Below are 18,862 nucleotides of genomic sequence, written 5' to 3'. Positions count from 1 at the left end.
AGTGAAACCATAAAATTATACAAGGTATCATCTGAAACATACCAGCAAAGTAGGCTAATCTGAAGCCTTTTCTGGAGATGCTATCATCTGAATGAAACCTTATCCAAACATGATCCTGTGAAGAGATGTATGGTGAGGGAATGGAAGAGCCACATGCTCTATAGCCTTCAATGTTCTTGTAGCTTCCAATTGTTAACCAATCTGAGCTGCATCGTCGAGATCCCTGAACATCAAAATCTTGAAAGCTGAAAAAGAGAAAAGGTCAAAATTGCTACTGAACTGAATATAACACAAACAAGATGCTGAATGAAAATTAGCTTGAAGTTCTTTTTGAAATAAATACTTCTTCTGAAAAAAGAGTAGCTTCTCTCTACCCATGTAGAAATAGGGTTTAACCTTGTGCTGATACTTTTATATTATGAGGACAGCAAGGATCTATTCTGTCTAACAAAATACTGCATCCACCACTTAAAGAAATGCAATTTTGCTACAAAAACACACACTGTCTTAATCTAAAATTCTGGTAATTAAATTGTCCTTATGTGTCTTATATAATGACTTTCATACACTACTAAGGGATTTTAACTCAAATTTCACCAGAATTTTAGCTAATGCTACACTTATGGCAGCAACGTGATTTGACATTATAAATACAGCTGAATTGTTCAAAATTATGTTTTCAGATAAGACTTTCTCCCAGCTGCACTACTTGGCTATCCCAGCATTATGTCATGGACTGCCATGGTATGGCAGCACTTGGTCAAGACAAGCTGCCATGCTAATGACGTGTGAGGGGGAGACTGTGCTTAACAGGTCTGTACAGACAAAAGAGCACTATCAGAACTGAAATGTGGGATGTATGAGGGGAAGAAAACAACATGAAAGAAAAAAAGAGTTTTATTAAAAATAAACAGTATGAAAAGTTTAGAAAGCATTCTAGTAGCTGAACAGTTTTACCTACTTTACATTGCAATTATGCCACTCAAATATTTAGTAGGAAGACTGTTTAAATTAAGAGGCAGAATTTAAACAAGTAACTGATGTCAAAGTAAATACTTCATAACGAAGAGCAGTTTCTTAGGTCAGCAAGTCTGAACTGGAAACTGAAAAAAATATGCAGGTAATGCAGTTTCATAATCAAGTCTATGAAGCACTACTAATTTTATGTTGATGCTAAAAGAAATCAGTAGTCAGAAATGAACTGATGAACCCGTAAGTTTTTTACATTAATACTCTAGAAAAGTTACAAGATATGTGAAACTGTGAGGAACTCCCTGCATTAAAACTCAGCCTTTCCTAAGCTGCTATCTATTGACTTGTTATTTGTCTCCAACATTTTTAAACACACCAAGAGACCTCAGAGCAATGAAGCATTACAGCGTTTAGTCACATTTACACACTTTTTAATGAAAAATTCCTATGTTTCAGACACATAGAAAAAATGCAATTAAATGAGCCCACCAAAATTTCTTCTAGTCAGCCATTGTCCAGCTAAAAACAAATGCTACATGACTGTGTGCAGGCCAATCAGATAAAAGGAAAGGCAAAACCCAGACAGAACTGAAATCCTCCACTTACAGGAAGGCAGAGAAAACTGGTATGTGTACAACTGGCAGCTAAAAATGTCTGGTTAGTATTTCTTCCACCCACATGGATATTACAGGAGCACTGTTACCTTATAGTAATGATCTCCCCTGGGTTGGCATGGATGTACCAGCTACAGTTAATTCGGGCAGGATACTCAGAGGGCCACCCTGGACTTGTGATTGTCCCGCTTGGTGATCGAATTTGTTCTGGAATATCTCCACAAGCTAAAAAAGACATATATATTGAAAGCATCTTGATTAATTCATTTTTGTAAAAAGCCAGTAGGACAAAAAACCCCAGTCCCACCAATGATCACCTAATCAGGGAGAACAGAGTGAGTTAGATGACATACCAATTAAAAGACCCACAACTTCTAAAGGAGTTTGTAATGGAACACATCAGCCAGAAGATGTTTTCCAATGCTGCCAGTGCAGCAGTTTGCACTTGTCAATTACTATTACAGATTTAAAAAGATTATTCTATGTGGACTTTTACAACTTTATTAGGTTAAAGATTTTTTTATTTTTAGATTTATTTTTAGTCTTTACAAAGATTCAGTTCAATTTAACCATGCATTAACACCTTTTACTGACAAGTGTATTAGAAGGTGAAAAACAAATTAAAGCTAAATAATCAAGCAGCTGGAATTTCCTGTCTTAGGCAGACCCAGTGTTTGACCATCAATTAAATATCTTCCCCCTTCCAGTTCTTGGCATGGAACTCCATACACATGATTCAAAATGCTTGAAAGGAAAAGAGCACTTACTGCAGCAGAGAGACCTGCATAACTACATTTCTGATAATGGACTAGAAAGCTTACATTTATAGGTCTAATTATATGCAACTGAAATAACTCAGTCATTTGTACTCTTACTTTATTATAGGTGTAGCTTCCTGCACTGGCCTTAACTCAGCTGCTGCTCCTTCCACAGCTGGAGTGTTCTTAATTCTTCTGATTTTATTTGAAGTACATACTTACACTTTGTGGATTTTTTTTTTCTGTTTTGCCCCCCTCTTAGCAGCCTCATATCCAAAACCTGTCATATAGCATATACACAACCTTCACATAAATAGCAAGGCTGGAATACTCTCACTGCAGAGCTTCAAATTATAAGGAAGTCTCAGTGGTGAGAAAACACATTAAAAATAACTACCCTCTGTGTTTTTATTTTTCAGTTTTACCACTGATAGTCCAAACTCTGCCAAGCTGTCAAATTTACTGGTAGCCCAGTAAGTTTCATACAGTAGTTTGAGCACAAGAACTATTACCAATAAGGAAGCACTTCCATTATTGTCTGATCATCAAAACCTCTTAGAATTCCTATTTGATTAAAATATTCAATCAGAACTGATGAATAAACAAACATGATGAAGAATGAACTGCATTTATAACAGTGGAAAAGTTGCAATAATGTAATTTGTGGACAGGTTACTTTTTTCTATTTGTATACATAATCAAGCTTTTAAAATAATTTTGCAATACTATAGGGACCTGAAATTATAGTAAGTTATAATATTAGATTATTATTAAAGTATTTCTATATGGAATAACAAATACACTTTAAAATATATTTTAGAAGGACTAAAAGACAAAAATGCTGACTAATGTCTGAATTTTCTATATTAATTTAAATAATAGCAAAAACTCAGGAAATTTTCTATTTTCCTGTATATCTGTAAGAGAAAAATGCTTTAAATAGTTTTTCACATGCTTTCACATGTTTTTAGAGCTTTAGTCATGCTTCACAGTTAAGTATTAACATACCTTAACTGTAGGACACAGGAGCTGCCCTAATATCTTGGGATGAAAGTCACAAAATACAGAAAGATATTATTTGATTTGAATATGCAATCATTCTTTCTTTTTAATTTTTGAGCAAACCCTATAGGTGGTGCTCTAACACCATCATAATTTGGAACACAGCTCCTGTGTAAGTGATCTTTTGATACTTCACATTTGTTCAGGCAATAAATGTAAGGACTTGAAAGAAAAGCTGGTTATTCAGTTGTTAAAAGTAAAATAGCAGTTTTAACAAAAACCAAAAAACATACAGAACAAAAACATGCAAAAAAGTAGAAGAATGTGTAAGACATTTTATACCAAGCTTGCAAATGCTGGCAACAAATCCATATACTACTTGGTTACTACTGAAATAGCCCCCAACTTCAAAGAAGTTGCCTAGAAGTAAAATTTACATTGCAACATACACATGCTATCAGATATTACCAAACTGACAGACAAAATTTTGTAACTGAGAACTTCTAAAGAAGCTTTAAAGTTTACGTGACAGAGGAAACTTTGCACTAAAATACATTAAAAAAAATCCATTCAACATGGGCTCATTCAGTTTTACAGAGTTCACCTCCAAAAACATTAACATGCCAAACCCTACAGTAGTACAAACAGTAATGTATTTGTACACAAGTGTGAATGGAAGAAATTTCACATGGAAATCCTGTATAACCAAGGTAGTACTTTGACAGCACATGAAAGCTTCCAGTTTTACTCAAACTCAGGATTTTTTTATCCTTTACAGAACCAACCGTATCCCTGTAATTTCTACATGCTTTTATTAAGATGTCTTTCTCTCTGTTTCCAGTAAAGCTCACACTACTGAGCTGAGAGCAAAAGACAATCATTTGCAACAGCACCCAACATGGGGAGAGAGAAGCAGACTATGGAGGGCACAAGGAAGTAAGAATAATCACAGACACAGTAACACAGGGTGAATAAAACTGTACAAGTGCTGTAGAGGAGAAAACACTGAAGAAAGTATTCATGTGACAAAGTGGGGAGTCAAAAAAAAGGGAAGGGACTTGAAAAGCGAATTACAGCTTTCTCAACTTCAAGTTGGCTAGACAAGCTAAACACATTTGCATACTTGATATATATTCATGCACTAAAAATCTCTTACTTATTACTCAAGAGACAACAGAAATCTGTTTGCTTAAAAAGTGTATAAAGGTCAAGATAACTGTGCAGAAACTGCACTTCAGAAGTGCAGTCTTTTTGAGAGAGAATAATTTCTCAGATAAATTTTTTAAATCAAGGATAACCTTTTGAAATAGAACAGCTTTAAAGGGAATATACTTTGTAAAGATAATAGCAAGCCTTTAAAATCAGTTCCTGACCCTCTGCCTAACAAGGATGTTTCTCCTACACCACAATAGACGATAGTGCAAAATACATTTTATTCACATATTTGTAAACATGCAGAATGCAAGCAACATCACGAAGGATATGGGACTAAAAAAATTCCAAATGGCAGTAAAACAGAAATGCATCAATAGAGGCAAACATCCTTACTTTAAGCTGAGGAAAACTTGGACTTTTAATCTCAATTGCTAGCAGCCCTACGAGCATTTGTCATACAGGTCAGTTGTGTCTAGGACAACTTAAAACAACAGGTAAACTGATTAGGTTTAGAATAATTTATTTAAAGTATTAAAGATACATAAGAGAACAGCAGAATGAAAATTAGACGAGTCAGGATAAAAGGAAATGAGTCTGCAATCAAGGCAGAAGCACAAAAGAAATTGAGAAGGTTGCATCATAGAGAAGCAAAGACACCCAGTGATGCATGCCCAAGATGTTTTCAAATCTCATGGTGGTGGCTGTAATATTTGGAGGGGAGAACAAATTCCTCCTTCACAACCATTTCTACGTGAGTGTTGTGTCTGCTTACATTCCCTTCAATGCCCTAGTATTCTTTGGCACAATTCTGCTCATTCATCTCCTACCTGTTTCAAACTCTTTCCTTTGATAACCTTCATTCGATTAAAAATCTATTTGCAATTCTGTTTGTTACTCTGATATAACTGTTCAGTAAATTGCAATACTGCAATTAGGACTGAGGATGCTTCACATATTACAGTGTAAACTAATGGTCAAAAGAGCTTGCACGTAATTTTCTAGTGTATATGGATTTTCCTGTAGACTTTTTAAAAACAGACAAAACAATTCTTCTTATTTCCTTCTTCCTGAAATTTTTTTACCATCCCAGATTATAGAACATTATTGTAAACTACAGGATGTTGACTGGTAAACAGAAGAGAGCCAATTAAAAGTTTACTGTACCAAATTCAACTAGCAAGTTATAAGAAAATAATTAAGAAACCTATGCAAAAATTCTGTAGCAAGATCTTGAGAAGTAAAGTACCTGTAGTAAGAGTGAACAACATGTCAAGGAAAAAAGTCACTTCAGAAAAGCAGGGAGAGGGAGATTAGGGATTTATCTTCACAGTAATGCCAGGAGATTAGTTGAAAAGATAAAAGAATTAGCTTTCAATGTGAACCACAGGATGATAAGGTATGCATTATATTGGACATGGTAAGGACATGAATGCAGCTGGATAAATGATCTGAAGGTGTTTAAAACAGCTTAGAGTAAAAAGAGAATAATGTTGTGATAAAGTCTAAACCGTGAACAGAGAGGATAATTATTGCATTGTAACTCTCAGGAGCCACTGAAAGTCTTATGTGAAGCACTACAGGGGAAGAAGGCATGGGAATCTTTGCCTCCAGGTCAAGCCAAAAGGCTTTAATTTAAAATGCCCTTTACTCTGCAATACAGAGACATTTGCAGTAAAAAGGAATCATTTTTTAATATATATGACAGTGCTGCAGTTCTTTAAAACGTAGAGTGAGGGGTTGGGGAGATGGGGAATTGGTTTTGCAATCATGACAATTATGGCTCAACATACCTCAAAGACAGACATGAAAATATTTCTGAACTCTTCAGATTTTAAAGGCATAAACACTTCCTCAGTAGTGATAACTTATATGCAAAGAGACAACATTCCACTAATTGCTGCTGGCAGAAAAAGCACGCTCATATATAGAGGGGTACCTGTAACTTGGCAATGTAATATCCAGCAGAAGCATAAATACCGAAGGCCACAAAGGCCTATTAAAATGTAATTTTAAGGTGCTATTAAAATGTAATTTAGTAAGGTAGGTCATATAGTCTTACAGCAGCATGACAGCAAATCTACCATCAAGACAAAAGTTTCATTTGAAATCCTGTCTTTGTACAACTGTCCAAGACAATCGCTTGCTTGGTTTCAACACCAGATGAAAGCTGGATTTAGAAAGACTAAAAGCCAGATGTCTTTTGTTCTATTTTACAGAAACTCAACTTAAAATTGTTCTGCTAAATATAAAGTTGTCCAGGTATGCTTAATGAAACATATAAGCTAGAAACATATAAGTTAGAAAATACGTTTGGGAGACCCAATTTATTTAAAACGAACTAAAAAAATAATTTTATTCATCACCATCTTTTATACTTGGCCTATGAACTTAAAATTTAAGATGTACATACAAAGAACAGTAAGGAAAATGCTACTGGGTCAGTCTATATGCATTCTTGAGGTTGCTCTTAACAGATCACCCCTTCCCCATTACCTCAAAATTCCCCAGTGAAGAAGTTGCACTTTGTGTTAAGAAAAAAACTTAGGAGTACAGTACTTTTCCAATCTGGAAAGCTATTTAAAAACACAAGAACATCAGAGATACCTTTTTTGTTTTGTTTTGGGTTTTTTGGTTGTTGCTCTTATTATTTATTTCTAAATGGATCTTTCTTCTCAGTAGTTAAAGTTCTATCTACCAGCTGCTGTTATCTTGTGTACAAAGTACGTTGTGTTCTGCTCATCTTGGCACTGCCTATTCAAGCATGCTGGCCAAAGTACTGGAAGCAGAGTCAAAAATTCCATTCACCTCTTGCCCAGCAGATGCTTTTCCGCCTGTATTGTGACTTTTGACACAACCATTGCAGTCAACAAAGGTGTGAGGGATTGTTAAAACATATTCTGAATGCTGCATAGCAAGATTTTAGGTTGACTTAATGTCTCTCATCCATTCCAATTCCAGCAATAATTGCTCAAAGAGGGGCAAGTAGCTATGTAGGTATTTTTTATTTACAGTGTGCCATAAATGCAGTACATATGATACTTGGTGCACCAGTACTATTAAAAAGCAACAGCATTCTTCATGATGCAGCACAAGAATGGGTAAGAAAGATCTTCTATAAACAGACTTTTAACAGTCCTTGAGTGGTGAACAATACAAGGGAAATAGAAAGCAGTAGGTGTAACAGAGACCACCCACTGACCATAGATTTATCCAAAAACTCAACCATAGAAGCATAAGTAGCAACGTAATGTTTAAAGCAATACTGCAAGGATAACTACAGTGAAATGTACAAGTTGTTCTCAAAAAGGACAACTTTGCATTTTGACTCTTATTTTAGGAGAAGGAGGTATGAAAATCAGTTTGAATTCTAGGGATTAGAGGCAGCTTTCCTAGGGAAAGAATCAGGCTTGTATTCTGCTACCTGCTGAGGAGCCTTTATCTTGCTGTTTGCACATATTCTGGGTATCTGTATGATAAACCATGCCCAGCAGCTGCTGACACTGCACAGCATCTGAAGAACAAAGACTGCATGCCAATGCCTCAATGGCCACACAGTCCCATCACTAACACACAACAGACCTGGCTGCGGCTGCTGCCCAGAAGAGGCCTAAAACTGACTTATTGCAAGGGAACATAGAAACTTTTGAGCAGTGTGTACTGCTTTTATACCCCCTCTGCTCCCAGCATCTCATCAGTTTCTCAGTTTCATGAGTTCTAAATTTTTTTTCTTGTATTAAAGAAACTGTGCAGCCAAGTGTACAGTCATTTCAGTTAAATCTAATCAGGTGAATGCATAACTCTTGGATTTATGTTATTTGATAGTAGCAGTGTCCAAAATTACATTTCAGTAAATTTCATTTCACAAAAACTTCACTATGGAAAGAAAATATCAATTCAACTTAAACCAACTTTTCTCTTAGTTCAATGTTTGTATGGAAAAATAATTAAGCAGTCCACTTAGAAAGGCATAATCTGTTCATGAGCATGCAGGTATCAGTTTTATCTTATGAGAATTTTTCCATGTTCCAGTTGCTTCATTCCTTATTACATGCTGCAAAAGGCAGTAATAATTTTTATAGCCAAATATCTCTTCATAAGATACCAGGTGGCTTTCAATATTTACTATTTAAGTCATGCATGAAATTTAAACATTACAAAAAATGACTTACCCGTTGACACTCCTGAAATATGCACATTTTCAGAATGTTCTGCAAGAGCACCATTTCCTAAAATTAAACATAATGAATAAGCTAATTTCCAAGATAAAATTTGTAAAAATTCTTCAGATACCTTTTTACAGAACAGAATGAACAAACTTGAAGTTCTTTTAATTAATATTAAACATGAAAGGTCCAACATAAGTTTTGTCATAAATTAAAGAGAAAAACTAGAGAGAAAGTTACCATACAGTAAAAAATGCCCCCACCCAAGCATTGTTAGTTTACTAGGAACAATTAGATGTACTAGAAAGTTAAGGAAAAAGCAGAGATTGATACTGTAATTTTTGAGAAACCTTATGCATGTCAGATGGTAGACTTTGTATTTTGCCTCAAGTGCTATTTTATTTTTAAGAAAGGTCTCTTTCAATGCATCTTCCTCATCTCCTTCTAGAGCAAGATTTGCTGGTAAATGCTATGCAAATAAGACATCCAGGGGACTATACCCATCTATTTCAGAAAAACTGCAGCCTACCCCTTTGTCCAGAAAGACAGTTCAGATACAGCAGGGAACCAGCTACCTTTGAGAGTAACTCCCCCCCAGTGTTCATTAAAACAAAGTAGACTTGCAAAGAAGAACAAGATGCATGTGGTCATTGAGAGTAAGAGACTAAAAAAAGTTATCCCTCCAAACACCATACTACTTTGTACTCTCCAAAGTAAAAGAAGCCAGGTAAAGCCAACATATTTGCTGGCAGGTGGCAGTCCTTGTACAGGATGTGACACATCAAATTGTATTTGTGTGCATTTCTCCCCTCCTTTATTCATTATCTTTTCTTTTAAGCTTTACAACAAATTTTTAGTAAAATCTTCCAGAAATTTTAGGAGGAAACAGCTACTTTGATACATAAGTTCCTTTGAACACAGGCAGTGAATCTAAAATGTACAATACTTCACTAAGCAAAAAACCCACAACTCTTAATCCTTCAAAGTTTTGTAGTATTTAACATTTGCCATGTCACACAGATTTTCATGCATGTGATAACAGTTGTTCTACCAGCACTGCAATGTCAGTGTACTATGTCTGGGAACAAGAACCTTAAATATATTAAGAAAACACAAATTCCTTTTATACCAATTTAAAGACTGTTACATGTTGACCAAGAACAGAGCATACCTCGGTGCTCCTCTGGTAGAATGATTATACACAGGATGTTTATGAAATTGCTCCCAGGGTTGACACCAAATACAGAGAGCCTGTAATTTTTAGCTTCTTAGAGACACAATACAGTTAGAAACCTGATGATCATAATTTGTAGAAAAATAGTAAGTTTAATTTTTTTATTTTTAAAAACTAAATTCCTTGGTTCTTCAAAGTGGCATGTTTCCCACTCCATTTTCAAAGTACTAATTTCACTGCATATATTTACATACCAAGTTGCTTTGTCTCAGTTGTTAAAAAAATTCCACACTGCAACAATTCTCCTCAATGTTCAAAACACTGAAGTATTTTTAAAACAAATGCTATTTCAAATACTGTGTTGGTGAGCAACTATTTTTCAATTAAACTATTTTCAAAGTAAAATATACATCTAAGTTTTAAAAAACTGTTGTCCAAATAATTTCTCTGCTTTGCATATCACTGACATGCCAAAGGATGTTGCCACTCTAATTTTGTGTGTACGGTAACACATAGTTCTCAATTTACAAAATAAACATCTTTGCTGGAAAATGATTTTACTTGGAACTAATTCTACAGAAGCATATTTCTGATTGTTTTGTTTTCCATTATTTCCATCAGCATAAAGAAAACATTAACATATTTCAGAAGCTCTTGTCTAACGTAAAAATAACTTGCTGACTTTTCATCTTTCAAGTACACCAGGGATTATTCACCTTTTTACTTGTAAAAAGGGGCATTAGCACATACAGTTATATCTGCAGTTGTTATTGAACACTGAAAATGAGCATCATGACAAAAAAGAAGGAACTCACAAACATCTAGAAATATGAATAACCCAGAAGTAATTACATTGAAGACAGTCAGTATTTGAGCACATCATTGATGCTCCCAGAATCTGAATTCCTGACAAACTGCCTGTATGCAAAGACCAGTAAAACAAAAACCTCAGAATACTAACGAAATCAGTTCTGATAAAAATACAATGAAACATGAAAAGACTGACATAACGCTGACGTGATGGAAAACAAAACAAAGTATATATGTATCAAAGACTGACAAAAACTATAAATCATTAATAATGAGAAGCATACTAAAATGGGAACTTGCATCCAAATCCTCTATGAGTTGACTCAGAATTAATGGGTTAAGAAAAATCTCCCAAATGTTCAAAGGAAGAATTTAATCTTGAATACCTAAAGAGAGAACACTTGAATATTTTCCATCTAAATATGCTTTACAATCGAACAATTAATCTCTTGAGATAAAGAGTTGTCATATTTATTGTCAAACTAACTTCAATGATTAGTCAGAAGTGGCACTAATGTGTGATGCTGAAGCTTAAACTCAGATCCAAGTACTACAGTATCAAAATAAGGTCTTTGGTCTTTTTAAAAAAAATAAACTCCCACTAAACTTTCATTACATTAAAGATGAGGAATCTCTCAGATTATTACTTCCTCTTTATTTGAAAACTATCATTGAAACAGTGTGTTCATATGCCATTTAAATGTTACTAACTGCTGACAACTTTATGAAATTTTTAGGCAGTGATCCTTGTATGATCTCAACAAATAATCACATGGTTCCTTTTAAAGTTAGCCTTTTAGAAGACCAATATATCATGTAACAGATCAGTACCTTCCATTAAGACATGGGAACATAATTATCTTTGAAATTCCTGTTAATCTATTTAACACAGCAGAATATGAAAATGTAAAATAAAATTTCTTAGGTCACCACTAAGTTTTTATATTTCTTTATGTCCTAAAGAAATACTTGCTATTTATGCCCATTTCAACCTGAAGTTTTAAACTGAAGCAGTTGTCACCTAACAAAACTCGGCACTAGGTTGGTCCATATCAGTTACAGGAGTCTTGACAGCACAGCACTGGAAGCTACACACCAAAAAGATCCTGCCTTCTGTGCTGCCTGTGAAAAACTAGGATTATTTTCTTTAAAACCAACATCTTCTATCACTTATGTATCCAGGACTATATCCACTTTCTTCACATCCTTTTATAAACACTTAGTACAAATACAAAACAGAAATATATGTCAACTTTAGCCCTGCAGCTTAAGATATGGTCAGCAACTGCATGTAAGTTAGAAAATTCAAATGGACAAGGATCAAGATAAAATCAAGCATTTAATATACTTTTTCTAAACAAAACAAAATAAATTCATAAACAGAATATGAAATTTTAAACTACTGGTAGCCTATAGGTTAAGGAAAAGTATGGAAAGTGCTTTTAATGGCTTTCTACTGAGGTGCACATGAGTTTGTTGCCACCATACATGGTAATATCTCTAAATACTGCTTGACTGCAATACAAAAAAACACACCCAACCTGTCACTAAATGAGTTGGACTCTTGATAGAATGTTTTACAGCATGGAACAACCTCCAACATTTGAGGTACCTTTCTGTCTTCAACAAATTTAAAAATCTCCCAAATGTTCAAAGGAAGAATGGCTGTGTTCAAAGTTGTTCACCCATTCTTATAGATGTATCCATAAAATTTTATTTTACTTTCACAGCACAAAGCCAGACCTTTTGACCTCCTTCACTTTTTTCTGGTCCACTCAAATCCTCTGGGCTGTAATGCCACCTCATCTAAGGAGCAGGCAGAGACAGACCAGTAGTTTCACAGACACTTGAATTAATTCCTTTTGATTCATGTCTCACAGCTGACTGACCACAGAAGCAAGCAAGATTACACTAGGTCTGCCTTCAGGTTTTCTAGCAGTTGGGGAATTTCTCCCCTACAAATCCATATGAAACTATGGGAAACATCTCATACCCCACCCAGAAAATCCTGGCACTGTCTAAACATCAGTTCCCAATATCCTGGTCCAAGACTCCTACATGTAATTGGGAGAGGTGAACAGAACTATGCAGCAGGTAACACCCATAGCCTTGGAAGGTATTTGATTCACTAACTACTTCTGAGTTTCATCACAGGTAGGAGATTAAATACAGGCCTGGGGAGTGGGCTGGCAACAAAGAAAATGTGGCAGCAGCAAACACTTCAACTAAAGAGCAAAGGAAAAGAATGCTTTCACACCAGAAAAACATGACGTGTTTGGAAAAATCACCTGCCAAGTTCTATATATTTGAAACTCAGATAGTAGCAGTGATGCTGAGCCTCACTCTGGAGGCTAACCACAATGCAGCAGCCTTCATTTTAAGGTGTTACACCCCTACATCCATCTTTCCCCACAGCCTATGCAGCACAGCTCTCTCAAAATGGGATGAGTATCAGACTCAAAGGATTATGTGCGTGTATCTTCACATCATAAAACTAAGCCAACGGTCTGATATGAGCTACTCCTTTGATTTGTACCCAAATTAATGCATTTACAAAAGCATAGGCAAACAGACCTCCACTAACCTCCACCCTACTATAGTTAAGTGTTCCTTAGTCAAAATATTCAGATTAAACAAGGCAAACTTCTGCTCTCCAGATATATAAATACATATATATAGGTGAACTTGAAGGATTTGAATAAGAACAAGTTTACCTAAATGCTGATATATTTGAGACAGTAAATAATGACTCCTAAATGAAGCAGTTTTGATTTCAGATTGACTAAAATTAGTAATACTAATATAATACACTGAAATGATAAATAGTGAAAAAGCACACAAAAAGATCTGGTACATGCAACTTTGTCCACTGTGATTGTAAAATCAAACTCTGCAACTTCAGTTTGAAATAACATCATGTACCTTGAGACTGAATTAAATCCAGATGGTGTTTTACAGAAAAATGGATTGTTGAAATGAAAAAATTAAAAGAAAAAAAAATCATAGTAGCAAAGGCTATTTAAGTCACCTTTATTTCTGCTGTTACACTAAGTAGCTACTGTTCACAAAGAAAAATCACATACACCTATCTCTGTTGAAGCTAAATTCTTCTGTATCAAGATTAAGCCTGTGCCATTATCCTCAACAGCCAAATTACAACCCCCTATAAATAGAGCTGTACAAATTGAAGAAGTGCTGTAACTGAACAGCTATAAAGAGAGAGCTTTTTCTAAACTACCTTGAGTTAAAAGGTACAGTGGTACCTTTTAATGAATGCTACATAAGCAGTCTGGACAGGGTATTTTTCTTGAATCACAATTATCAAGGGCAAGAGATCAACAACAGTTCCTGTATATTATGTGTTTCTAAACACCCCTTATCATAATACGTGTTCAACTTGCTTTACTTTAGACAACGTATTTCACGACCAAACATCCTTTCTTCATCCTACCCCAAAATTTCTTCTCACCCTATACCTTACAAAACTGCCCCTTGTCCTGAAGTTACCCTGCATTATTCCTCACTAAGTTTTGCTTCTAATTGACCAAAATAAGGTTACTATATGCTTTCAAGAACAAACTGGTGCTCCCTCCCATATCACCTCCCTAAAAAACCAATTAGCAATGGTACTTTGACTACTGAGTACAAAAAATAAAAATAACCTTCTTCATCTACAGATACAGGACCTGGAAAATCCATGATGCCTTCTTGGAATGACCCTTTTTGATAGCACATTTTATGACAGTCCCAGCCAGTGGCCCATTTCCTGCAAACACCTAAGCACAGCTGAGCAGAAACAGAAACAAGCTTCCACTGAAGATGCTGTGTGTCCTGCTGAACCACAGTCATGCTCCTCTGCCAAGCCTGTGGGAGAAAAGTGGCAAAGGCCACTGCCTGCCTACCACGCCTAAGGCTAATCCATGGTTATGATGTTACAGCTCAGAGCACGGCATGTAGAAGCCCGACAGAAAAACAAGTACTACTACTCTTCAGATAAACTAGATGATCTATAAAGGTTCCATCCAACACAAACCATTCTATGATAAAAGCCTTAGTTCGGTATGTAACCCAAAATACTTTACTGAATTACTTACTCGTGGGCCACCTGCATTAAATGAGCCAAAAAAAAAAAAAAAATCAGTTAGGAGCCTTCTCAGTCTTTTGACCCATCATTTACAACTTCATCTCTTGAACACTTTCCTTATATTTGCTAAACTAATGTGCATTTGGAATAAAATGCATCAGCTGAAGGAATTTAAAGCTGTATCCACAGCCAAAAGCTACACATGCATAGGTATATGGCCATACTGCTGCCAAGCTCTCCTGCACTACAGAAGGATCAGTATTCAGTATACTGAAAGTACCAAATGAAAGAAATACTTTCTGTAATCTCAGATGGACATGAGCATGCAAAAAGGACTAGATGTGGTTTTCCCTCATTTATAACTCAGAGTCTCTAAAATTAAGGTTTCTCCTGTAGTTTCTTTTCTATCTGTGCACCATGTGTTCTCCAACCACTGCTAAATCGAACTCCAGAAATTCAAATTTTCTCTTCCTGAGAAGACAGGAAGAGACGCATGTGCACTTCAAATTACATGAGTGAAGGAACTGAAAGTGAAGCAAACAGTGGAGAAAAAGGGAAAAAAAAAAACCAAACCAGTCTAATAGTTTGAAACTTACACCCCCCAGAACAGTCTGTGAAATATGGAGTTATTGCTACCAGGAAATGCTTCAAACTAAGGTGGAGCACAGCTCAGAACATACAGTCCACTGAAGTCAGGCAACTATTTGTAGTATCTCCATATCCAGTAAAAACGCAAATTAGCAGTATCATTCCCAAATTTCTACAATACCCACCCAAGCTTTTACAGGTAGCACCATTTTACTATTTTCTGCCTTCTGACAGTTTAGTTTCCAATCACTACATCCCTTCTATTAGAGATATGCATGAAATAAAATTAGCTTGTGCACCAATATGTATTTGGATCAACTACTTGGAATAAGATTCACAAATCACAGTAATCTCATATTTTCCTGTCTTCACTGACTTTTTACATAGTGTACTGCACTTTGACCACTAGTTTTTGTCCTACACCCAGCTGCTGCTTACTTCCTTGACAAAGGGCAACATGCAACTCATGACAGAAAGCAATTTAAAAAGTATCATGAGAAGGGATGATACTGAAGGGATTATACTTTTAGGAATTAACTGATCAATAATCTCCAGTGTGGTTGAAGAATCTCTAGAAGAGTTATTGACAAATTTTATATTATATATTTTTAAATCAACAGTTTAGCATTAACTAGTTAGGTTTACTTTTTTTTTTCCATATTTCCTTAGGGTTAAGTACTGGAGTTACCAGAATTTCAGGTGATCATTTGTAAATCAGATTTCAAATGTGCAGCAAGATGCCAAGTATCCTTTATGTGAGGGATGGATTAAAAAACCATTTATTTTAATATAAAATTACACATGCAATACACAGAAACACATAGGCATCAGTCAGGATTTTCTACTGAAGACATGCAAGGCAACAGTGACAACCTTTATTGCACCTTCCAGTAACAGAAGAACACTTGCTACAAAGAGGATACAGTTAATATATCTAAAATTTCAAAGAGTGAAAGCCAGTGTTCAGACAAAATGAGAAAGTGTTGTATATGCAAACACTACAGTGGCATAAGTAATTTCTCTAAATAAGAATAAAAATGACTAACAGATGAAACTATACTGAAACAGTGGCTTATTTAAATGTTTAACAATACACAATCCAGAAATAAGCACATAAAATTTCAATGTAAAAGCAAATAAAGCACAGAATTTGCTCAATGCTATTATTTTACGTGGTGGCACCATTTTCATTTTAGACCAACTGTGATATAACTTTATTCAGTAAACTAAGACAAAACCTAAAGGATCAATTCTGCAATTGAATAATTTTATGTGGGTTTTAGACTTTTTTTTTACCTTTTGCAACAACCAATATCAACCATTTCGTGCTTAGACAATTATTCTTGGGTATAAAATAATGGGAATGGTGCTGCTGAAAGTCTGCACTGTACATTCAAAACTTGTCTAACACTGTCTTCTATTAATCACTCTCTCACATTGTCCTTTCTTTTTCTCAGAGGAACTTTTTGTATAACATGTAGTTGCATGACACTTTTGAAAAACAGGTCTTTATTCATTTCTTGGTGAATAAAACAGTCATGAAGCTTCCAAAACCACATTTGCTCTAAAAAGCCTAAGCTCAAAAGTTATTCAGCGCTTGAATGAACATCACACCTACTCTTATTGCCATAAGTAGGGCCACAAAGGTGATCAGAGGGCTGGAGCACCTCTCCTATGAGGAAAGGCTGAGTGAGAGCTGTGGTTATTCAGCTGTGGTTACTTCAGTGCCTAAAGTGGGCCTATAGGAGAGCTGGAGAGGGCCTGTAGTGACAGGACAAGGGGTAATGATTACACCAAAAGAGAGCAGGTTTAGTTTGGATACCAGGAGGAAATTCTTTGCTGTGAGGCTGGTGAAGAACAGAGATGTTTTCTGCCCCTAAAAATGCCCCATCCCTGGAAGTGTTCAGGGTCATGTTGGATGGGGCTTAGAGCAACCTGGTCTAGTGGAAAGTCCCCTGCCTACAGTAGGTGAAATAGATGGTCCTTTAATAGCACAGGCCATTCTATAATGATATAATTTGTAACACTGAATTAAAAATCTCCAAAGACAAATGTCCTCCTACTTTTACGTTTCTTAGCATTGTAATTACCTCCAAACTTAAAAAAAGTCTGCATTCTTTCTTCGAAAATTGACTATTACAATCCATACTCTAAAAATCTAAGTTTGCTACATCAGTAAATGCTTTGAATTTACAAATTACAACTCTATTAGCTTCTCTACCAAAACATAATACATTCTTTATTCCTGATAGTTTTATAGCACGAACGTGGGATCTGTCTACATTAGTATTTTGTTTCTGGTAAGGACATGTTTCTGAATGTCCTGATCTCCTCCACTTCCTGTGCTTTCATGCACATTACATTGGGGCCTTGGAATCAGTAAACTGGATTTCTTTTAGAGAATATACTCCTACTTGTAATGGATACTGAGGTTTCTGGGCCACATTAGACCTAGTCCAAGAAAAACCCTTTAGAAACATATATAGCACAAACTTGTGTCTTCAGCATAACTTGTTTTGCTCCACGAATCCCCTTTTGCCAGGCTGTGGGATGTACCAACACACACCCCAAGCATGTCCTCTACTCACCACAGCTCCAGTGCTGCCAGGGAGGCTCCACCTCAATTTCAGGAATAAGCTCAGCCTCTGCAGCCATTCAGTGAAAACTACACAAGTTCTCATTCTGGATTCACTAGGCACTGCATACATTATTCACCAATATTACACCAGTTGTGAATGCCATTGCAACACACATAAGAAATTGTATAAAATTCCCTATCATCTGAGATGTTACCATAATACAAATTTCACATACATGCTGCCATCCAGATGATGCTTGAGTCTCAAAACAGAGCCCAAAGCACCATCAGGAAACATCGAGCAAACGTTTCGAAGATGCTGCAGTCTACAAATGATTCACATTCTTGTGCCTAAGTCACTTTCCACTCTTCTTTGTATTTTGAGTCTGGTACCATTAAAATACATAATTTTAAAGTAGCAGCTAAACTGATTTGACCGAGGGATTTTTGTGTGAAAGTTTCAGAACAAAAAAAAAACAAACAAAGAAAACAGTTAAAGCTTCTCAGTTATTGTTTTAAAAGGCAGGGACAGAAAAGAACCTGACATTATTTTTTATTCTCAGTCAAAAATTCCACAAACTATTTATAGACAGCTCTAATATACTTGGCAGCAAGCAGTGGAAATTGGAAATCTAGCAGAGACACTGGCTCAGCTTCAACAAGATTCCTGATTTAAAGTACATAAGTAGTTCTATTCATGTCACACCCTACCCTACTTCTGCCCTGCCAGGTATAAGGGAGGTTACCTGACTGACTGCTGCCTGAAGGTTGTACATCTTCTCAGGCAATCTAACTTTGCATTAGACAGAGTAGAAAAAAAAACAGATTACTAAACCAAAATCAAACAATTCAAACAGTGAATTCAGTCACCTAAATTACAACTAAATCTCAATAGAAAAAGTGAGGAAATCAGAGGAAAAGAGAGTAGATCCAAACTAGCAGGGGAAGCAAGAGAGACCATACT

The 18,862-nt window shown here is 35.7% G+C and overlaps 1 protein-coding gene across 1 annotated transcript in view; it reads right to left on the bottom strand.

Moving 5' to 3' along the window:
• LRP12 (LDL receptor related protein 12) overlaps positions 1–18,862 on the bottom strand; it is a 50,079-nt gene that overhangs the window by 12,214 nt on the left and 19,003 nt on the right. Inside the window, exons 2-4 of the mRNA XM_036404663.1 lie at positions 8,671–8,727; positions 1,676–1,811; positions 43–245 (exon numbers count right to left, since the gene is read on the bottom strand). Coding sequence (XP_036260556.1) covers positions 43–245; positions 1,676–1,811; positions 8,671–8,727 — 396 coding nt within the window. The remainder of the gene's footprint in view (positions 1–42; positions 246–1,675; positions 1,812–8,670; positions 8,728–18,862) is intronic.

This window comes from Molothrus ater, chromosome 1 (assembly GCF_012460135.2).
Source record: "Molothrus ater isolate BHLD 08-10-18 breed brown headed cowbird chromosome 1, BPBGC_Mater_1.1, whole genome shotgun sequence".
Classification (NCBI taxonomy): Eukaryota; Metazoa; Chordata; class Aves; order Passeriformes; family Icteridae; genus Molothrus; species Molothrus ater.
The sequence above is the reverse complement of the archived record's forward strand: the minus strand, read 5'-3'. Positions and strand labels throughout refer to the sequence as shown.